We start from the raw sequence: 19476 nt of genomic DNA, 5'->3' as shown, positions 1-19476 counted from the left end.
TTCAAAGGCTCATCCCATATAATAAACCATGACTGTTTGGGGGAAAAGATCTCTTCTTTAAATGAATTTGTGCATGCATCTCTATTGCAAACACTATGTCCTGATGACCCAGGTTGATCCATTAGAAAATCAAATAAATATCTACCAATGTATTTATTTAGCATTAAATCTTGATATTGATATTCAAGTTAATATCTAGATGCCGAAACTATATTTGGTTTGAAGTTCAAAGTTGTCATTTTCTTCAAATAGTGTCATGATAACAATAGCTTTTTCACACTTATTGGAGGAAAGCCTTGAGACTGATGACATTTTGTAGTTTTTGTATTTTCGCAAAGCTCATCTCAATTTTTACATCATTTGTTTTCTGCAGTTTCCACATTATCATTCCTCAATATCAAACTGACTGTACAAATATTTAAAAAATTATTTCATAACTACAAAAATGTAGCAAAATGTGAATCAAATCATCATTGGATGTTTTATCTTTTCTTTTTTACTCTACATAAAATACATAGCAGTCTGCATTCACATCAACTTTTAAGTATTTATATTTTTAAAAAAATGCAAAAAAAGTTCATTGAATGCATACAAAATAGCTCTCTTGAAACAACTGAATAGCCATAAATCATAACTTTGATTTTGTTTTGTTCCTTTGAAAAAAAGAAATACATCTAACAGTTAGTTTCAACTAATAGCACTCCTTGGGAGCTCCTCCAGTTAATGCTATTATATTGATCCTCTGCCTTTGACACCAATCCTCTAATGCATGTCTTATAAAACCTCCTATTCCATTAATTATGCCTGTGGAATCAGCAAGCCAGCTGAAATATCTCCCAGTTTCATACCTGGCAGCTGATCACCTTTCATCAATAAGTGGTGTAGAGTCCCCAGCAGGTGTGGTACTACCTACATCAGACTGGGGCGTCTTGTAGCCCTGGTTGGCACGTTTCTTAGCCCACATCTCTGCTGCCTTGGCCCAGTCAGTCACAGTGGCAGCCTTGCTGCTAGAGCGACTGGAGTGAGTGGGTGTCCTACCACTGGGGGTGGACCCAGATGATGACCCATGGGTTCTAGTGGGCGTGGCACCAGATTGCCTGGGTGTGGTACTTGTATGTGAGTGTGAGTGCCTGGGTGTCATGCCAGATTGTCTGGGTGTTAACCCTGGTTGCTGGCGAGGGGTGATGCCAGGTTGTTGCCTGGGGGTTAACCCTGGCTGCTGCCTGGGTGTGGTAGCAGGGTGGACCCTGGGAGTGGTGGCACTGGCCTGTTGCCGTGGGGTATTCCCAGGCCAGTTGGATGTCCTAGGGGTTGGCTGGTATAGGGGTGTGGTCCCCAGACCCTGACTTGTGTGGTATGATGGAGTCATCATGGGTGTCAACAGTGGAGTAGCTGTTGGTTGCTGAAAAAACCAGTACAGATATGTGGACTGCATGTAAAATCAAAGAATTAGCAAATGCATCATAACAAAGTAAAACCTTGATAAAAGCATTGTGAAAGGGATTACTACAATAATAAATAAAATTACATCTTCTACTTTCTTTTACTACAAGGAACATGTTCAGTTCAATAATTATCACATCATGAAGTGCAAGTCTCCTTGTTTGACTGAAAAGAGCCAACTCACCAGGTTATAGCCTCCACTATATCCCCCTGCAAAGTTCCTGGCAGTCTGGTAGGACTGTGGGGTGGATCCTATCTGGGGTGTGGCCCTGGGGGTGGCACCTGCTACCTGGGCCAGGGTGCTGTATATGTTACTGGGCAGTCCTGCGGCCGCCTGCCTCAGGGTGGCTGCATCCACACCTGTGCAATAGAAATGTAATGAATTAGTTGGATATAATAAAGCATATGCATATGTTTGGCTCAAGATAAAGTATATATGAATACATCCAATCAAAATTTAAACATTTACAAGAAGGCAAAAAGTTTTTTACATGACTGCTCATATCTATACTGAGACTATTAAAAATTTCACAATTCCAAGTAATTTGGACAGCAGTGAGAATTTATAAAAATATCAATTTCTTATAACATACCATGCAGGTTAATACTTGGTGTAGCTGCCAGACCAAGTGGAGTTCTCGTAGATGCTGGAGTGCCTAAAATAATTCAATAACTATTTCATATTTTTCTGGTAATTAAGGCAATACAAACATAATATCTGACAATATAAGAAATGGGAAGCAAAGAGGCAAACAAGAAACATTATATAGTTTTTAACTACATTACATATGTAAAAACACTCCCGGCTCAATACTGTTACTGCACATTCAATTGACATGACTGGTATACTAACAGACCAACTCAACTAACCTGGTGGTGGATCCCTGAAGTGTTCTTTGAACCATTTAATAAGAGAGTTGAGTGAATGGAACACCTGGCCCCTGTACCTCATGCCATCTGGTGTCACAGTGACAAACTCATGCTTAGGTTTGGTCCTAGGCAGGTAGGATAGCATAAACTTCCCAGGTAATTCCTTGGCCACACTGAAGTAGTATGGGATCCTTGAAAACAGAAAAAAAGTATCAGTTGGTGTTTTCCAAGCAAATAACTAAAACAAATTGGACACCTAAAAATTAGGCATCCAATTTTGTATATCATCTATACAATTCAAATCAAAAATTATCACACAATTGCTAAGAATTATTTAAATTAAACCTTTCCATACAAATTTAACAAAGTTATCAAGGTAATTAAGTTTGCTGTTTATCTGTAAATTATCTGTAAAATAATAAACAATCTTTACTTTGAAGGTCCCTTTTTCTTCTCCTCAATAAGAATCTTTTCAATATTTTCCCTCTTTCCACCTTCAACCTCTTTGTAATACTTGAAGTTTATGATGTCTCTAGCAAAAGCTGCCATGGGTTGAATATGTCGAGCTATAATTTCATCCAGATCTTCAAATTCCTAAGAAAACAAGACAAAAAAGTTTTAAAAATTGGTTTAATAATTTGGGAGGAATTTTGGTTGAGAAAACTAAGAAATGTAAATATGTTCAATAAACTATGATTATACTTTTTTAATGTAGTAAAGGACATTCCCAAAATTTCATAAACCTACATCATTGCCTATGAGTAAGGACTGTCCCAGACTGAAAGCGTTCTCTTTGCCATCTTCTTTGACATCTATGTGAGAGTAAACACCTTCTGTAACTTTCCACGTCACAGTCAAGTGGTCTGCACCCTGGAAATGAGTCCATTTAGCTACATTCATTTTGACACCCATCTTGTATATTTCTATTCCAGATCTTAAAACCAAACATTTAAGGGGAAAAAACATGTTCTGTGGTCCTTATGAAGTCATTTTCTTAAAAGCTATAACACTTTTGCTATTCCTATCAAACTTAAGTTGGACTTAGGAACATGCTAAAATGTTTTAGTACAGTTACTATCTATCATTCAGATACTACATTAACTGTCATTCAGATACTACATTAACTGTATACAGTACCTTACTACTTGGCCTTATGATGACCTCTCCTTGGTCCATGTTAGCCATCAGTTTCTCACATGTTCTAAAGTCAATGTTGTGAAACGATGGATGAACTATGACTCTTTTGATGTAAGCTGCAATCAAAGAAAAGTACACTAGACTAGGAAATTCCCCTCTATCCTTAGAATTATCAATTTGCTGTCTACAAAAATATTTCATATCTTTTTGATCAACCCTGGTATTTTCCCCTCTTCCTCACCACTATAAATTTTCTACCATAAATTTATTCCACTTCTTTTCAAACTAAATTAAGATGATAGAGTGACTTAAGATGATGAACACATGCTTAGTTGATTACTTTTGTCTCTGAAATACATAAAATGAAGATGTTTTCAGGGATGTCAGAGAAGGCAGAAATTCCAAAATAAACATATATGCCAGCTACTTACTTTGCCTGGCCTGAAGCTTTTTCTTATCATCTTCTTTCTTCATATCTGCTTCTTCCAACTCAATATCATAATAACGGTCCTTGGCAGGCCTTCAAAATATCCAAATACAGATAAGCATTTTTGGTATCAAGCTCCATTTATAATATTATAAACAAGAAAAATTATCATACATTTCAGTTAATTTGGCATATAAAAAGTTAAAATTTGCCAAGTACTGTATCTTACCTCCATGTTCCCTCTTTGTCCACTAAGTCTGATGTCCTACAGGTGACCTCCACCTCAAACCTCTCAATGTTAATCTTAGTGATACGGCTGTGTAGGATCATCCCATTCTAATAACAGATACAATAGCTATTAGTCCTCCCATTCTTTCGAATTTCAATTTTAAAATCAACTTTAATTTACATATATATATATGTTAATCCTCAATCAGGCTTATCATAGTTTGGGATCGTAAGGGTAAAATACAAGATCAAAGCACTCACACTGACATATCACACACTGTGGAGCCAGCCTTCTATGCCCCAGTCACAGTGTCATATTACTAAAATCTTCAAATCATATATTAATACAGCTTGTGATACCTTGACTCTTTCCTCAGGATTTGTAACATGTTTATCACTAATGTTTCTGTTGGGCAGGAACCCTCTACAGCCATTGTCCAGCCTGACCTTGACCCCAACCACAGTGCCTGGACAGCTGCCCGCATCAAAGTGACTCCAAACCTAGAAACCAATTATTCAGCTTAATATCACTGTTCAGGCTGTCCAGGATGTCATGTTACATTTATTTATCAAAAACCTGTAACACATGACAGAAAAACTTAATCAAAATCATAATTCTCCATCCATTGTCACATGCTAACTGAATGATAAATGTAGAGGAATGGTTTTTAAAAATTTGGTCTATGGCATGTTGCAAAACACTGATAGAAGTCACTTATCCCATTTAATTGATACTTCTAGGTCTACACATTTAATTCAGGACAGCAAAATTTTCAAGTATTAAAGAGATAATAGCACATGAAGATTTATCCTTACCTCACTCAATTCTGGAAAATCATTTGTCATACAGAATGGGCACTGCCACAGTCCAGTCTCATCATTCCTTACTGGGTTAGCCTGGTCTAACTGATCCCCGTGAGGCTTTCTGAACGCAAACCCATTAACTCTGCACATTATCAGCTTGCCTGGAATGATTTAATATGAAAAATAATGTATGACATGATAATACGGATTGTAATCATGGAGATATATCACCATTTCTAATAGATAAAAAAATCCTTGCCTTGCAGATTTCTTGCTTTCAAAGTTCTCATTAAATTACAATAACCAATAAAACATAATACAAAGAAATATCAGTAACACAAACAGAGTGAATGAAAATATGTTACCAATGTAGAAAGTCTGTGGGGTTTCTTTAGTGAGCATATTAAACCGTTCCTCCTCTGAAGGTGGTCTGTAAGGTGTTCTCAGGTCTTTGTATCTGTGATTCAGCTCAGCTCTGATGTCATACAGGGTGATGTGCTTGTTACCATAGTTCTGCAATATATATTTAGCATGATGTAAATGTAGTGTTCAGTGAACCACATCCAAAATTATTTCTTCTTTCTCATTCAAGTTTTCTAATTGTTTGTTTAAAATTCTCATCTAAACTATTATACTTTACCAATCCTTTTTTGCTATCTATTCCATAAAACCCACATATATCTGATCGGTAACTGATTTCCCTTCATATGAATTTGTATAACCAAATCACATAAGTTTTCATTCTTGCAGTCCTGACCTGTCTCTCCAGTTCCTCAGCAAAGGCATCCAGATCCAGGTCTTTGAGCCTCTCAGGGCTCTCCAGGATCTCCTCCAGGGCACCTGCAGGGTTAGCATCCTCTGCTGTGTCATCATACTCCAGGGCATCAACAGCCATCTTCCTTGCCCAGTCATAGGTCTCTGGGTGGACACGAGAGCCATCAAGGACCTCCACATAGGCATCAGTGCTGTCTCCAAGAGAGTTAGTGTCTATTTTGATAAACCCAGCACAGTTAATGAACACTTTGGGCCCCATGTGGCACAGGGTGACCAACTGAGTTCTGTTCTCCAAACGAGCATTGTTCTGCTTCAAAATCTGAAGAAAAAAATTAATTTGCATTAAACTTTCCTTAATATGTATTGAGAAAAACTTCTCAAAACCAAATTCAGTTTGTTTTCCAATCCCTATAAAGTGTTGCTGAAAATTGTACACATATGTTAAGTGAACTGATGCTTCCTTTACCATGCTGTAAATTCACCATAGACTATATCTTGCTCAAAATGCCATAGCAGCTGTTATCTTAATTCTTAATAGATACAATTGCCTCTTTTTCTTCATGAACCTGAACAGAGGCCCTATGTCTTACCTTCAGTAGATATGCCCCCTTTCTTGGCCCCAGGCCACAAACAAACTGTACTAGATGTGATGTGTGGGAGTGTGCCACTGCTCTGTTCACATCCACCCCCACTTCATTCACTCTGTTCACAAACTCCAGGTTCAGGGCATTCAGCAGATCATCTTTGCTCACTTGGTCCTGAAACAGAGTCATGTCCATCAGTATTGACCATTCACATTTCGTTCAGAAAACTGGGGGATGGGGAGATAGAATGATATATGGACAAAACTTACTATGCTTATCACTGAGGCTTATATGTCTTCTTGCAGTCTTTCAATTTTGATCACTGGTTTCTTTTTATAAATTTGCATGTTTTGTCTGCAGTCATGTTTTAAGCATATATTCTTACCTGCAAAGGATGATATTTCAGACACAAGATGTCCTCATCTGTATTAAACATCTGTGCAAATTCTATGAGAGGGTCCTGCAGTCTCCTAGCCACAGAGATGGCCTGCCTCAGTAGTGGAGGATAATCCCGGAAATCAGACTGAAAGAAATACAAAGTTTAAAACCAAATAATATACTAACAATCCCCGATCTGTCCACCCCCCCCACCCCCCCCCAACTTCAACCAACCCACTTCAAAATATGCAATATCAAGAAAGTACTAGTTCACTTAGTTGTTTTTACTCAAAGGAACTAAATCAAGCAAACACCTTCATCTATAAATACATTCACTAATTAGCTTCATCAATCCATAAACTGTGGATAGCCATCATCATTATTTAAGCATCTATCCCCACCTCAGCTTTATTGCAGCACTCATAAATGAGAGCCAGCTCATTATCCACCAGTTCTACATTGATGGGTGCCATCTGCTGCTCCTGTTCCAGCTCTGTCACCAGCTCCTGTAAGTCTTCTATGATATTCTTGGCAGGTCTAGAAAGCAGTGAGATGACACCAAATGTACAAGAACACTTCATTATTTCCTTTTACTTGATGCGAGTTTCAGATACAAATGAATTAAGAGCATATGATTCAAAATAGTTGACCTAGCCCCAACAACCTTAAGTCTGTTCCATCAGAAAAAATTATCAAAATCCCATGTTACTTACAATGAATCAGCAGCCACAGCTATAACATGAGGCTTCTTGGTGGAAATAAAATCCTTTAACTTTTCAAGATCTTCTCTCTGGAAGAATGATAGTTTTATTTAGAATGTGCATTTTCCAAAGTATTCTATTAAATGAATCAATAAGTTTTTGTTCATCCCAATATGAGATGACATGCTTCATAACACACAATCTTTCATGGAACAAAAACAAATTCTGTTCAATCAGAAAAGAAAAGTTGAAACAGATCTCCACATCAACCCTAGGTACTAATACTGATTCTCATCATAACTGTGCTGCCAGTCACCTTCTGTTTGCTGTCCATTTCTCTAAACCCTCCTTTCATCTTAAGCAAATGTGGCAGCCTGATGTACTCAGTGACTTCCCCGTCCCCATCAATTAGGGCTCCAAATGCTGCTGTCTCCCTGTCTGGAGCAAAGCCTATCCCCAGTACACGCAGTCCTTTGGAGTAATCATCATCATCGTCATCCAGGTCGGGCTGGTCTGTCTGGTAAGGGGCCACCTTCAGCCAGTTGTACAGTTTGCGGGCACAACTCTGTGAGAGTGTCATGAAGAGTATTAGGGAACATAATTTAGGTCCACAGTGAAAAGCAGTATAACAATATGTCCCATTTTAACTTTTTTAGCCCAGCCTGCATACCTATCTGAGGAAGTTCCTGTTCCTTAGTTACAAATATTTCAAAGTTTTGAATTTTCTACCATAACACTTTTTACATTAGAGTAACAAATGAAAAATGAGACTATTATCATGGGGAAAGTGTTTAAGCTTGAGGAGTAAATTTTCAAATAGTATATCAACATCCTTGTACCTGAACAACACCATCCTTTGCTTCTTGTATGAGCTTAGTCTTGAGTTCCTTGGCCATCTGAGGGAACAGAATCACCTTCAGTGCCCTCTCCAGTGCCAAGCTGCGCTGGTTGTTCCACTCCTGAACTAGTGAACTGAACTCATCCTGGAACACACATGGGTGAAAAAAATAAAGACACTCCTGGATACCTTACCAACATCAAATCTAACAAATTCTCTGAACATTTCAAAACCTGAATCTGTTGAAGTGCATCCAATTTAAAAAAAAATTTACAGTTACTTTTACATGATAATCAATTAGGTTGTATAGGAACATTTAGTCAAATTTCTTGAATCGAGGCATGAACCTACTACACTTTTCTTACCCTATAAAACAGCTGTTTGATATCATCAAAGTAGGCATCTTTGTCATGGAGTCCTATGTCCATAGTCAGTAACTGATCCTCTTCAGCCTGAAGTGAGAAAAGATGAGTACTTACCCTATGGTACTTCACTATTAAAATCACTACTTAAAAGAAAAGGCTGTGAGTTTATCCTAATGGGGAGTTTTGATCCACTCAGAAAAAATCTATTCATAAGGCACATTCGTCTCAGAGGTAGAATGCACGAAAACCAGACTTCTTCATTTGTTTTATACTGATCACCACAGCTAACTAAAATAAAAAAAAAATTAATAAATTGTTCATGGTTCTAACATCATGAATTAAACATAAAACAGTTGTCTTTGTACTTACCATGACCATCTTGAGAAACTGCTCATTCTGAAGATCAGATGTTGGTTTGTGTCTCAGGTACTTGCAAGTGTAACATGGATGGGCTTCATCAATCATCTAGATCAGAAAAAAATCATTTATTCATCTATTATCTGCTGATGTATATATCATAATAAAAAAGGATTCTCCCAGATTACATCAATCATTAAATTTCTTCATTATCTAAACACTGACCATGGAAAACTTCACCCATTACAAAAATCTATCAGTATCTTTTTATCGTTTCTGGGAACTGTTCTGCTTAGTTTCATTAGCTTTTTTTTTCTCTGTAAAAAATTTAAAAAATAAGTAAATCATACCTTGATGCCTTTCTTAGTGGGTCTGCAATCAATGGTGGCTCTCTCAAAGAAAGTCTCCCTGACCACCTCTCTGACCAGGGGGTCATGAGCTATCTGCATGGCCACCACATGTCTGGCTCCCTTCAACACATCTTCTTCTGTATTAAACACACTAAATGAAAACACAAAAATCTCTAATCATTGTAAACAGGACTGTCTCTGTGTTACAACAGAAGTGAAATATGCCTCCAACTCATAAAAAAACACAGAACTTTCGATTTAACAGGCATATCATCTCCATTTTATTTAATTGAACAAACAGCTTTTTCTGAATTTTTTTTTTTCTTTGTAAATGATATGCATTTAAACATAGGCACAGTGACCGAATTTTCTTCCCCAAGACTTACCCTACAATAAAATCTTTGGCCACATCCAGTGGTTTCAAGGGGTACTGCTCCACTTCATGTCTCTGGTAGTTATCACGCAAGTTCTCACCAAACTGCTCTGGGGTTAATCCAAATTTGCAAGCAACCTCAGCTGAAGCATAGCACAGTATAACATATAAATGAAACCATGCTAAATCATAATTCATTAGGGAGTTCTATTTTGTGAAAACAAAACACTTCAATTCACTCAAAAACTAGAGGATCAGAGAGGCGATACCGCCTCCGAATATTGTACCACCAGCTGGAGCAAGCGCATTCGTATAGACCCCCACATATACAAAATAAGGAACACAGCCACCAGTCTTGTGCTTGACAAGCTGTAAAAATGCAATCAACAAGAATTTTCAAAATATGCAAAAAATATATATATAACTAAAAATGGTACAATCAAAGTTAAGTTCATTGTAAGGTAGGTCAAAGGTCAATTCCAAGGTCACAGTTAATTGCCAATATATGACTTCCTATTCAACTTCAATAGAAACTATGGGCCTATCTCTGCCAGGTTTGGAGTTAAAAGAGAAAGAAATTAGCAGAGTTCAGTTCATGATAATAAGTAGGTCAAAGGTCAATTTCAAGGTCACACTTAGATTGCCAGTATATGACTTCCTATTCACGTTCAATAGTAACTATGGACCTATCTCTGCCAGTTTTGGAGATAAAGGGGAAGCAAAATATGCAAAGTTCAGTTCATGGTGAAAAGTAGGTCAAAGGTCAATTTTAAGGTCACTTTTAGATTGCCAGTATATGACTTCCTATTCAACTTCAATAGAGACTATGGACCTATCTCTGCCAGTTTTGGAGATAAAAGGGAATCAAAATTTGCAAAGTTCAGTTCATGGTGAAAAGTAGGTCAAAAGTCAATTTTAAGGTCACATGTAGATTGCCAGTATATGACTTCCTATTCAAGTTCAACAGAGACTATGGACCTATCTCTGCCAGTTTTGGAGATAAAAGGGAAGCAAAATTTGCAAAGTTCAGTTCATGGTGAAAAGTAGGTCAAAGGTCAATTTTAAGGTCACATTTAGATTGCCAGTATATGACTTCCTATTCAACTTCAATAGAAACTATGGACCTATCTCTGCCAGTTTTGGAGATATAAGGGACTAAATGGTATAATTTTGGAGTTACCATAATGTACCATAAATTTCCTACAGAAAAAATTAATTAAATTAAAGAAAAGGTCATTTTGGTCAAAATTCTTGAAATGGGAGGTGCTCTGAAGTTCCAGATGTTCAAATTTGATGAAATAATGTCATTTTTGACCAAAAGTTGTCTGCTTTGCCAAGCCTTATGTTTTATTTTTCCGGAGTTCAAAATTTAATTTCCATTACCATACTGCACATTTTGCTTTCACCACCAATATGTACTTTTTGATACAGCGTAACTTTGGAGATAAAAGGGAAGCAAAATTTGCAAAGTTCAGTTCTTGGTGAAAAGTAGGTCAAAGGTCAATTTTAAGGTCACATTAAGATTGCCAGTATATGACTTCCTATTCAACTTCAATAGTAACTATGGACCTATCTCTGCCAGTTTTGGAGATAAAAGGGAATCAAAATTTGCAAAGTTCAGTTCATGGTGAAAAGTAGGTCAAAGGTCAATTTTAAGGTCACATGTAGATTGTCAGTATATGACTTCCTATTCAACTTCAATAGAGACTATGGACCTATCTCTGCCAGTTTTGGAGATAAAAGGGAATCAAAATTTGCAAAGTTCAGTTCATGGTGAAAAGTAGGTCAAAAGTCAATTTTAAGGTCACATGTAGATTGTCAGTATATGACTTCCTATTCAAGTTCAACAGAGACTATGGACCTATCTCTGCCAGTTTTGGAGATAAAAGGGAAGCAAAATTTGCAAAGTTCAGTTCATGGTGAAAAGTAGGTCAAAGGTCAATTTTAAGGTCACATTTAGATTGCCAGTATATGACTTCCTATTCAAGTTCAATAGAGACTATGGACCTATCTCTGCCAGTTTTGGAGATAAAGGGGAAGCAAAATATGCAAAGTTCAGTTCATGGTGAAAAGTAGGTCAAAGGTCAATTTTAAGGTCACATTTAGATTGCCAGTATATGACTTCCTATTCAAGTTCAATAGTAACTATGGACCTATCTCTGCCAGTTTTGGAGATAAAAGGGAAGCAAAATTTGCAAAGTTCAGTTCATGGTGAAAAGTAGGTCAAAAGTCAATTTTAAGGTCACATGTAGATTTTCAGTATATGACTTCCTATTCAAGTTCAACAGAGACTATGGACCTATCTCTGCCAGTTTTGGAGATAAAAGGGAAGCAAAATTTGCAAAGTTCAGTTCATGGTGAAAAGTAGGTCAAAGGTCAATTTTAAGGTCACATTTAGATTGCCAGTATATGACTTCCTATTCAAGTTCAATAGAGACTATGGACCTATCTCTGCCAGTTTTGGAGATAAAGGGGAAGCAAAATATGCAAAGTTCAGTTCATGGTGAAAAGTAGGTCAAAGGTCAATTTTAAGGTCACATTTAGATTGCCAGTATATGACTTCCTATTCAAGTTCAATAGTAACTATGGACCTATCTCTGCCAGTTTTGGAGATAAAAGGGAAGCAAAATTTGCAAAGTTCAGTTCATGGTGAAAAATAGGTCAAAGGTCATTTTTAAGGTCACATTTAGATTGCCAGTATATGACTTCCTATTCAACTTCAATAGTAACTATGGACCTATCTCTGCCAGTTTTGGAGATATAAGGGACAAAATGTTATAATTTTGGAGTTACCATAATGTGCCATAAATTTCCTACAGAAAAAATTAATTAAAATAAAGAAAAGGTCATTTTGGTCAAAATTCTTGAAATGGGAGGTGCTCTGAAGTTACAGAAGTTCAAATTTGATGAAATAATGTCATTTTTGACCACAAGTTGTCTGCTTTGCCAAGCCTTATGTTTTATTTTTCCAGAGTTCAAAATCTATTATCCATTACCGTACTGCACATTTTGCTTTCACCACCAATATGTACTTTTTGATACAGCGTAACTCGAAAACCGTATGGAATACAAAAAAACGGAGACCACCTCCAGTGTTGGGCTTTACATGCTCTACAAAATGCAAAAAAGAATGGGTGTCTAGCATTAACGGTTCCCGAATTAGAGACAGTTTTCAGTTTCGATATCTTATGGCCGCTACTCCCGTGAAAATGCACCGATTGACCCCAAATTCACGGAGATGAAAGATGACCCAAAGGGTAACACTTTCCATTAATATTATTAGTTAAGTCTGTGTGGTGTCTGAATAAGACCGCAAATAATTTTTTTTTCGGCAAAAATTTTGTTTTTTTGAAAATTTTGGCCCGTTTGACCTTGAAATAAAGGTCAAAGGTCAAATCCAAGGGCATATTTGAAATCTATACATAGGACTTTTGGAAAGCTGTCTGTAGAAATTTTTCCCATAATTCCTTCCGTAGGGGAGATAATTAGCATTTAATTTTGCCATTTTTGGACAAGGGTGCATTGCAATGAGTGCCACACCTAGACCCCAATACCGACAAAGCCAAAATTTTACGTGGAACGAGTTGAGATTATAGGTGACCTAAATCCAAGAGATGGGTATGGAGGCCCTTACCGTCTAGGAGGAGAAGCGGTAACGGTGACTTGGCGGCGGAGCCGCAGGAGCCGGCGGAGCCGCAGGAGCCGCAGGAGCCGGCGGAACATACGGGTCGGGACTAAAACCATGTGTACCGCCAGCGCCTACGCTGGTGGTACAATAACAGATCTGAAAACACTGCAACAGAATAAATAACATATACTTACCTAGCCCATTTTCACTGCATAATGTATACCCCGTCTTTCTTGTGGCCTGTTTTAAGTGAACTGTATTGTCTTCTTCTTCTTCCTCCTCTTCTTCTGGTTCTTTAGCTTTCTTTTCCTCCTCCCCCTCTTCCGTCTCCCCCTCCTCCTTCTCTCCATCCCCCTCCACTTCAACATCCTTCTCTGGTTCCTTCTCTTTTACTGGTTTAGTTTTCTTTTTCTTTTTCTCTGCATTTTTCATCTTTGGAATGTCTGCTCCATAGTACAGCAGGAAATGTTGATAAACATCCTTGTATTCCTCCATACTTTGAATGTTTTTGGCCCTAAAATGATGAATGGACACAAGAACTTAACAAATATACAGGTTTAGCTTTAAACACGAGATTATACTTTACCTGAATCTCTTTGTTAAATTTTGAAAAAAATCATTCAGCTTATAAAATGATGAAAACAACTTTCAAAGTTTTACCCACCTTTCAATATCATCTGATGTGAGTGACCTGAAGTGTGAAGGCAAAGGCTTCTCTGGGTCAATCAGCTCAAACTGATACTGCTGCATTTTCTCAAACAATCTGACTAAATTCTTCTTTCTTGACCTCAGCTGAGTCCACTGAAAATAGAACAGCTTTCTAGTTTCAGTAAATGAATACAAACCAGTACTCTTGCCAACATCAAGACAGTCGAACTTGCAATGTCTGCACTCTTCCAATCTTATACTTCAAAATCTTAAAATTTCTAAAGACATAGAGATCTTTATTGAGTCTACCTTTTCATCCCACTGCCATACTTTCCACAAGTCTTTTATGTTAAGTTCTGGGTTGACATATTCTTTTCTGTAGAAGGCAATGAAGGGAACCTACAACAGAAACACAAAAATTACAATTTACAACATTAAATTGTGACACATTTATCAACTTAATTTCGACATATATTTGATGAAAAAAATTATAACCAAAAAGTAAATGTCATACAAACAGCACAATACATGAGTGCAGTATCACCTCAAGCTGGTCATTCCTCATGAAGTGTAGAGCTTCTTTAATTTTGACCACAGTGCTGGGTCCTTTACGGTTGTAGTATGACTGGCCTTCCCCACCATCCTGATCCTAAACAGAGGCAAAAGTCAATGACAATATCTATCACTAGTTGAAATGTTTGACAACTAAATTCATAATGTACTAAAGTTCAAAATAGCTAAGAATCTCTAAAAGAAAAGGGGCCAGTTGAAAATCATGCTTAAAATGTTAATTAGTGTCTGCTGTTCATTTACCTGTGAGGACAGAGGTTGTGTGCAGAAAGCATGTTTGTAGATCCACTCAGCTTCCTCTTCTAGCTCACCCTCTTCTGTGGGGAGGACAGGGATGCCACGTAACTAAAGCACAAATATATTCAATATAACCCAAACTGATAATATGCTCTAAGACAAAACCTAATTGATGGCGAAAAATGGGTAGCTTGAAACTTAAAGGCAACTTAAAGGCATATGTGTGCACACACCAACCACTTTGAACCCATTTTAAAATAGCAACCACTATGAATCTCAAAATAGCTATATCGCTGCATGAAGAAACAAACACAAGTCATTCGTTTACTTAATAGCATGTGTCATTATGATAATTTAATTCATACTTGAAATCTCTCAGGCATATCTGTGGTCCTGATTTCATTGTCCACATCTGTTAAATGTGCTTTCTCCAGCTCACTGGGCTCGTATACCTGCCACAGAAGACAGAGAAGGTTAAAACTGAGTCAAATACACAATTAAAGATTGAAGAACAATTATTTGCACAATTACAAAATCCAATAAATACAATTTCAGGATACAATTGAAATATGATTTAAATTTGTGTAAAAACCTTCTGACTTGCTGTTAATAATTGCTATACCAGATAAAAGGATAAATCAATATAAAACTTGTGTATTCATGATTAAAAAAGCTAAATATCAAAACTATTTTGTACCTCAAATATACTCTTTTTGGCCCTTTTCTTGGAGGTCTTTTTCTTCGGTTTGACAGTACCTTCTTCCCCTTCCATCTCTTCTTCGTACTGAAATGTCGTAACACATTTAATTAACACACCTGACATGTGAAACATCAAAATCTTTTAGACATTTTCATAGGTTATATTGTAATATAACATATAAAATTCAAACAGTGCAATGCTGTAATATTTTTTTAATTTGACTAGAGAACACACAGTAGAATAACAAACCTCTTCCTCAAGTTCATCTTCTTCATATTCACTACCATATTGATCAAAATCTGCAAAGTCAAAATCTACACCAAAGATATCCTGGGCCTCTTGGAGAGCACTAGAACATAAAATATGTCAGGTCGTTATACAGTACTGGCATTATCACTCTACAAACAAAAACAACCATTATTTCAAAATGTCTGATTATTTTTTTCCTTTATGCTTAAAAAGACAGATAAATACTTCAAAATGATTACAGGCCTTAAAATAAACAATTGTCTTACCTGTCAGTGTGGATAATATGCTTTTTCTTTTTAGTTTTACTTATGGGCTGCCCTTCATCGTCAACAATGAAGTCATCAACATCTGCAAATATTACAACAAATTAATTATCAATAAGTTCTTAAATATGATCTACCAAGACAAAACAAGTGAGAAAATTAGACATCTTAAATACCTATCTTTGCTTAGTCAACTGTATCAACAAACACTTTACCTGACTCTTCCTCAGATTCTTCTAACTCCCCAAACTTCTCTTCTGGTTCCTGTTGTGAGGTTTCCTCCATCTGAGTATCAGGTAAGTCATCATCATCCCCCTCAAAAATCTGGTTAGCTATTGTCTCTTTGCCCTTCTTGGCCTCTGGTTCATCATCTTTGTCGCTGTCTTCATCATCTGACAGCACTCTGATTCGGGTGTGCTTGCGCTAATGATGAAAAATGATGAAAAATGGGGATGAAATTGTATGTGTCTTGATATTTTGAATCTCAAAAAGTCAAAACATGTTTTTCTTTATTACCTACATATCCTAAATGAACCTCCCAAAATGCACTGTATACACATCTGGCATTAAACTGTAAGCTCTTTTTGTTCAAATTACTTTTGAGGCTACCCTAATATCTACCAGATTACAAAATTACAACAAATACAATGTAAAACATATTTGAAAATAACAAAACAAACCACACTTCCTATGTCTGAACAATAACATGCTTATATCATGCTTAAGCAAATTTGACTTCACATAAACATGATAACTAATTGAAACCCTAAGTTCTACCATGCCCAGGGTATTACGGGTTACATATTTATTTCAATATACTACAGCTTGTGCAGACAAGATTTATCAAAATGTTAACAACTCCAAATTTGATAATACTTTATGTCTGTTGAAAAATTCACTATACAGCATAATTAAAGAATGCATAACACCAACCACATATTTCCATTGTTTTCAATACATAAATAGTATACAGATCATACTCACTTTTCTTTGCACTTTAATTCCCAAGTTTTCCTCAATCAAGTCATAATCATCCTCCTCCAACTGGTCATCAATATCTGAATCCTCCTTTTTCTCATCCTCACTGGCAGGTCCTTCCTCCTCCTCTTCCTCATCATTGATAAGATCCTTCATTTCTTCTCGTATTTTATCATCATCTGATAAAAATGTAAACAAAAACAAACGACAAAATGCATTCATGATATAAAGGTTCTATGAAAGACACCAACAGCTAGCCACAACTGATCCATGCTATAGGAATAAGGAATATAAAGCTAATTCATAGAGCCTTGAATACAAAATGAGAACAAAAGATATTTCAGTTTTATCCAAATATATAAAAAAAAAAAAAAGATGTAAAATATTCTTTGTATTCAGCCAACAATACAAAAGAATTTTGTTGAATGAAGAATTGGTAAGTGAGAGCAAAACACCTAATATCAAGTGCAGAATAATACAATTCTTGAGGTTAGTGCTGAGGGGTAATTTTCTTCGTTTATCTAATGAGTGAAAGCAAAATTTGTATATAAATTCTAACAAATAACATATACTGTTAATACAATAAATAATTATGTTAACATTCCCATTTGTGTTTCAATGGCTCTTTTAGTCTAGTCTAACATTCAACAACAGCTAAAACATAACTGTACATACCATCCTCTGCCTCATCTAAAAAGACACAATTGGAGATTTACAGAATAAATAAAAATAGGAGTGATTTTAAACACCAAAACAAAATAATTTAATACTCACGAGCCATTCTATTTAACTCTGAGGTAATCACTGCGATGTTGCAAAATTTTAGGAAGTTATAATAATCAGTAAATCAACATTATGGTAAAAAAAATACAATAAAAGCTAACATCTATACTGAAAAACCCACTTACCATCTTCCTCCTCTTCTTCTTCATCGCTGTCTTCGCTATCAGAATTTATGGCTTGTTTTTTGCTTTTCTTCTTTTTGTCAGGCTTCTTCTGTTCATCGTCACTGGCATCTTCACTTCCACTGCTAACACTGGCTTCATCGTCCATGAAGTCTGACATGGTTACTTATTCTTCTCCTAATAGCAGAAAGCAGATTTCAAACATTATCTTTCATGAGCTATTACTTAACAAAACAACTTATTCAACTTTTTTTTTAAGTTTGCTAACGTCTTATGTTTTGTTACACAGGACATTTGAATGTAATTACATCATACACAGATCTTAATGATCTCAAAAAAAGTCTTATACAAAATTATTAATAAGTACTCAAAAAGTAATATCTACCATTATGCCCATAATGACTTAGCTCCTGAACTCCCATTTAAGTTTACATAATTGCTAAACATGCATAAATACTAAGAGGATACCATTACAATAATTCTCAAATCCACATGCCTTGTAATAATTGTTACAGAATGGTGCTGGGATTTGGATAAAACCAATAAATGCAGTATTGAAAATCAATACTAATAGTGACCAACAGATATTCAAAAATATAATTCTTTAACAATTAAAATTCTTCTCAACAGTTTTACAGTTAAAAATCACTGGATTTTCAGTGTTTAGGAGAAAAGACAACAGTGTGATACATGCCCTTTGCAAAAGGGGTCATCTCTTACAATTCACTGCTTTGATTTGTTACTCCCCCACATGGTTACTTCTTCATACTGTTACTCCTGCTAGCAATATCACGATATTTGTACCACTTCATTACCTCTTTGCATTGTTACTCTCCTAGATCAAATCAATACTCCCTTACACTGTTACCCCCTTTCATCACTTTTTGTATGACAAAATGACAATTTTGTTACGTATGGATCCTGGTTTTGGCAGTAAGGTTTCAAAATTAAGAATCATGTTTTAGATGTCCTGCGGGAAATAATGATACAGGGTAGCAAGGTGCAGGGGAGTATTGATGCTGAAGAGTAACAGAGCTGGAACGTTATAATAATATGTTGACTTATCACCATTATAAGTGAAAAAAATAACGTGGAATGGGAGGGCGAGAGATTGATTATGGCAAACCAAAACCTATGAAGTTTTAAAGCTTTATCACACAGATACAACAGCATCAATGGTTTTTGGCACTGTTAGTTGACAATGTATATCAGAATTGCACTGAATAAGCCATGGAGCCACGCAGCTGTGCACCTGGTATCAGTTGAAATCAGATTTTGTGTTAATACGTAAAACTTAGTTGGTGAACTTGACGAGTGTTTAAATTTACAATGCTGCTTACATTGTTAAAAAAAGGACACAATACAGGCATTTAGGCTTAAAAGCTCAAGTAAATTCTTAACAGTTCTGCTTGGTTGTAATTCATACCATTTTATGAATAAATACTCACATACCTGTGTTTCTTATTTCACGTTTCGGGAGAAATACAATGGCGACCAAAAATAATATAATTACTCCCTAGATGGCGCTTCTATGGGCCAAATTATGATATAAGACCTACCCAAAGCTACCTCGTACAAAAACCAAATAATTTTAAAACCATGCAATAAAAATATTTTTATAAAACCTAGAGAATTTTGGCCACAATTGCTCCTTAATACCCCTAATTCT

The 19476-nt window shown here is 36.2% G+C and overlaps 1 protein-coding gene across 3 annotated transcripts; it reads right to left on the bottom strand.

Moving 5' to 3' along the window:
• Positions 1–306: 306 nt before the first annotated feature.
• Positions 307–19416, bottom strand: LOC106163956 (transcription elongation factor SPT6). Of its 3 annotated transcripts, XM_013541685.2 has the most exons (37): positions 19260–19416; positions 17811–17984; positions 17578–17592; positions 16909–17081; positions 16140–16347; positions 15928–16009; positions 15662–15761; positions 15410–15496; positions 15078–15164; positions 14719–14820; positions 14450–14554; positions 14215–14304; positions 13922–14058; positions 13452–13771; positions 9643–9772; positions 9257–9407; positions 8919–9014; positions 8550–8636; positions 8186–8329; positions 7663–7911; positions 7359–7435; positions 7047–7182; positions 6653–6790; positions 6274–6441; positions 5667–6002; positions 5275–5422; positions 4922–5070; positions 4466–4606; positions 4107–4213; positions 3882–3970; positions 3451–3566; positions 3061–3183; positions 2747–2907; positions 2314–2504; positions 2037–2099; positions 1628–1803; positions 307–1402 (listed from the first exon to the last, which is right to left on the bottom strand). In XM_013541685.2, exons 2-37 carry the CDS (start codon positions 17965–17967, stop codon positions 860–862), a joined length of 5382 nt encoding a protein of 1793 aa, XP_013397139.2. In that variant the 5' UTR covers positions 17968–17984; positions 19260–19416; the 3' UTR covers positions 307–859. The 3 variants fall into 3 exon arrangements, with proteins under 3 accessions (XP_013397139.2, XP_013397141.2, XP_086867176.1); XM_013541687.2 differs by lacking the exon at positions 17578–17592; XM_087011050.1 differs by lacking the exon at positions 17578–17592 and having other exon boundaries at positions 16909–17083; positions 17816–17984.
• Between the last annotated feature and the right edge of the window lie 60 nt (positions 19417–19476).

The sequence above is a fragment of the Lingula anatina genome, chromosome 1 (assembly GCF_051362555.1).
Source record: "Lingula anatina isolate TDL-2025a chromosome 1, LinAna3.0, whole genome shotgun sequence".
Lineage (NCBI taxonomy): Eukaryota > Metazoa > Brachiopoda > Lingulata > Lingulida > Lingulidae > Lingula > Lingula anatina.
The sequence above is the reverse complement of the archived record's forward strand: the minus strand, read 5'-3'. Positions and strand labels throughout refer to the sequence as shown.

What these genes read in the sequence shown, in the direction of transcription:
- LOC106163956 (XM_013541685.2), bottom strand. Translation starts at nt 17,967, where the DNA reads ATGTCAGACTTCATGGACGATGAAGCCAGTGTTAGCAGTGGAAGTGAA. An exon ending in AAATGGACAGCAAACAGAAG is followed by an intron (nt 7,436 to 7,662) that starts GTGACTGGCAGC and finishes TCATTCTTCCAG; the next exon opens with AGAGAAGATCTTGAAAAGTT. An exon ending in AGTGCTGCAATAAAGCTGAG is followed by an intron (nt 6,791 to 7,046) that starts GTGGGGATAGAT and finishes TATTTCTTTCAG; the next exon opens with TCTGATTTCCGGGATTATCC.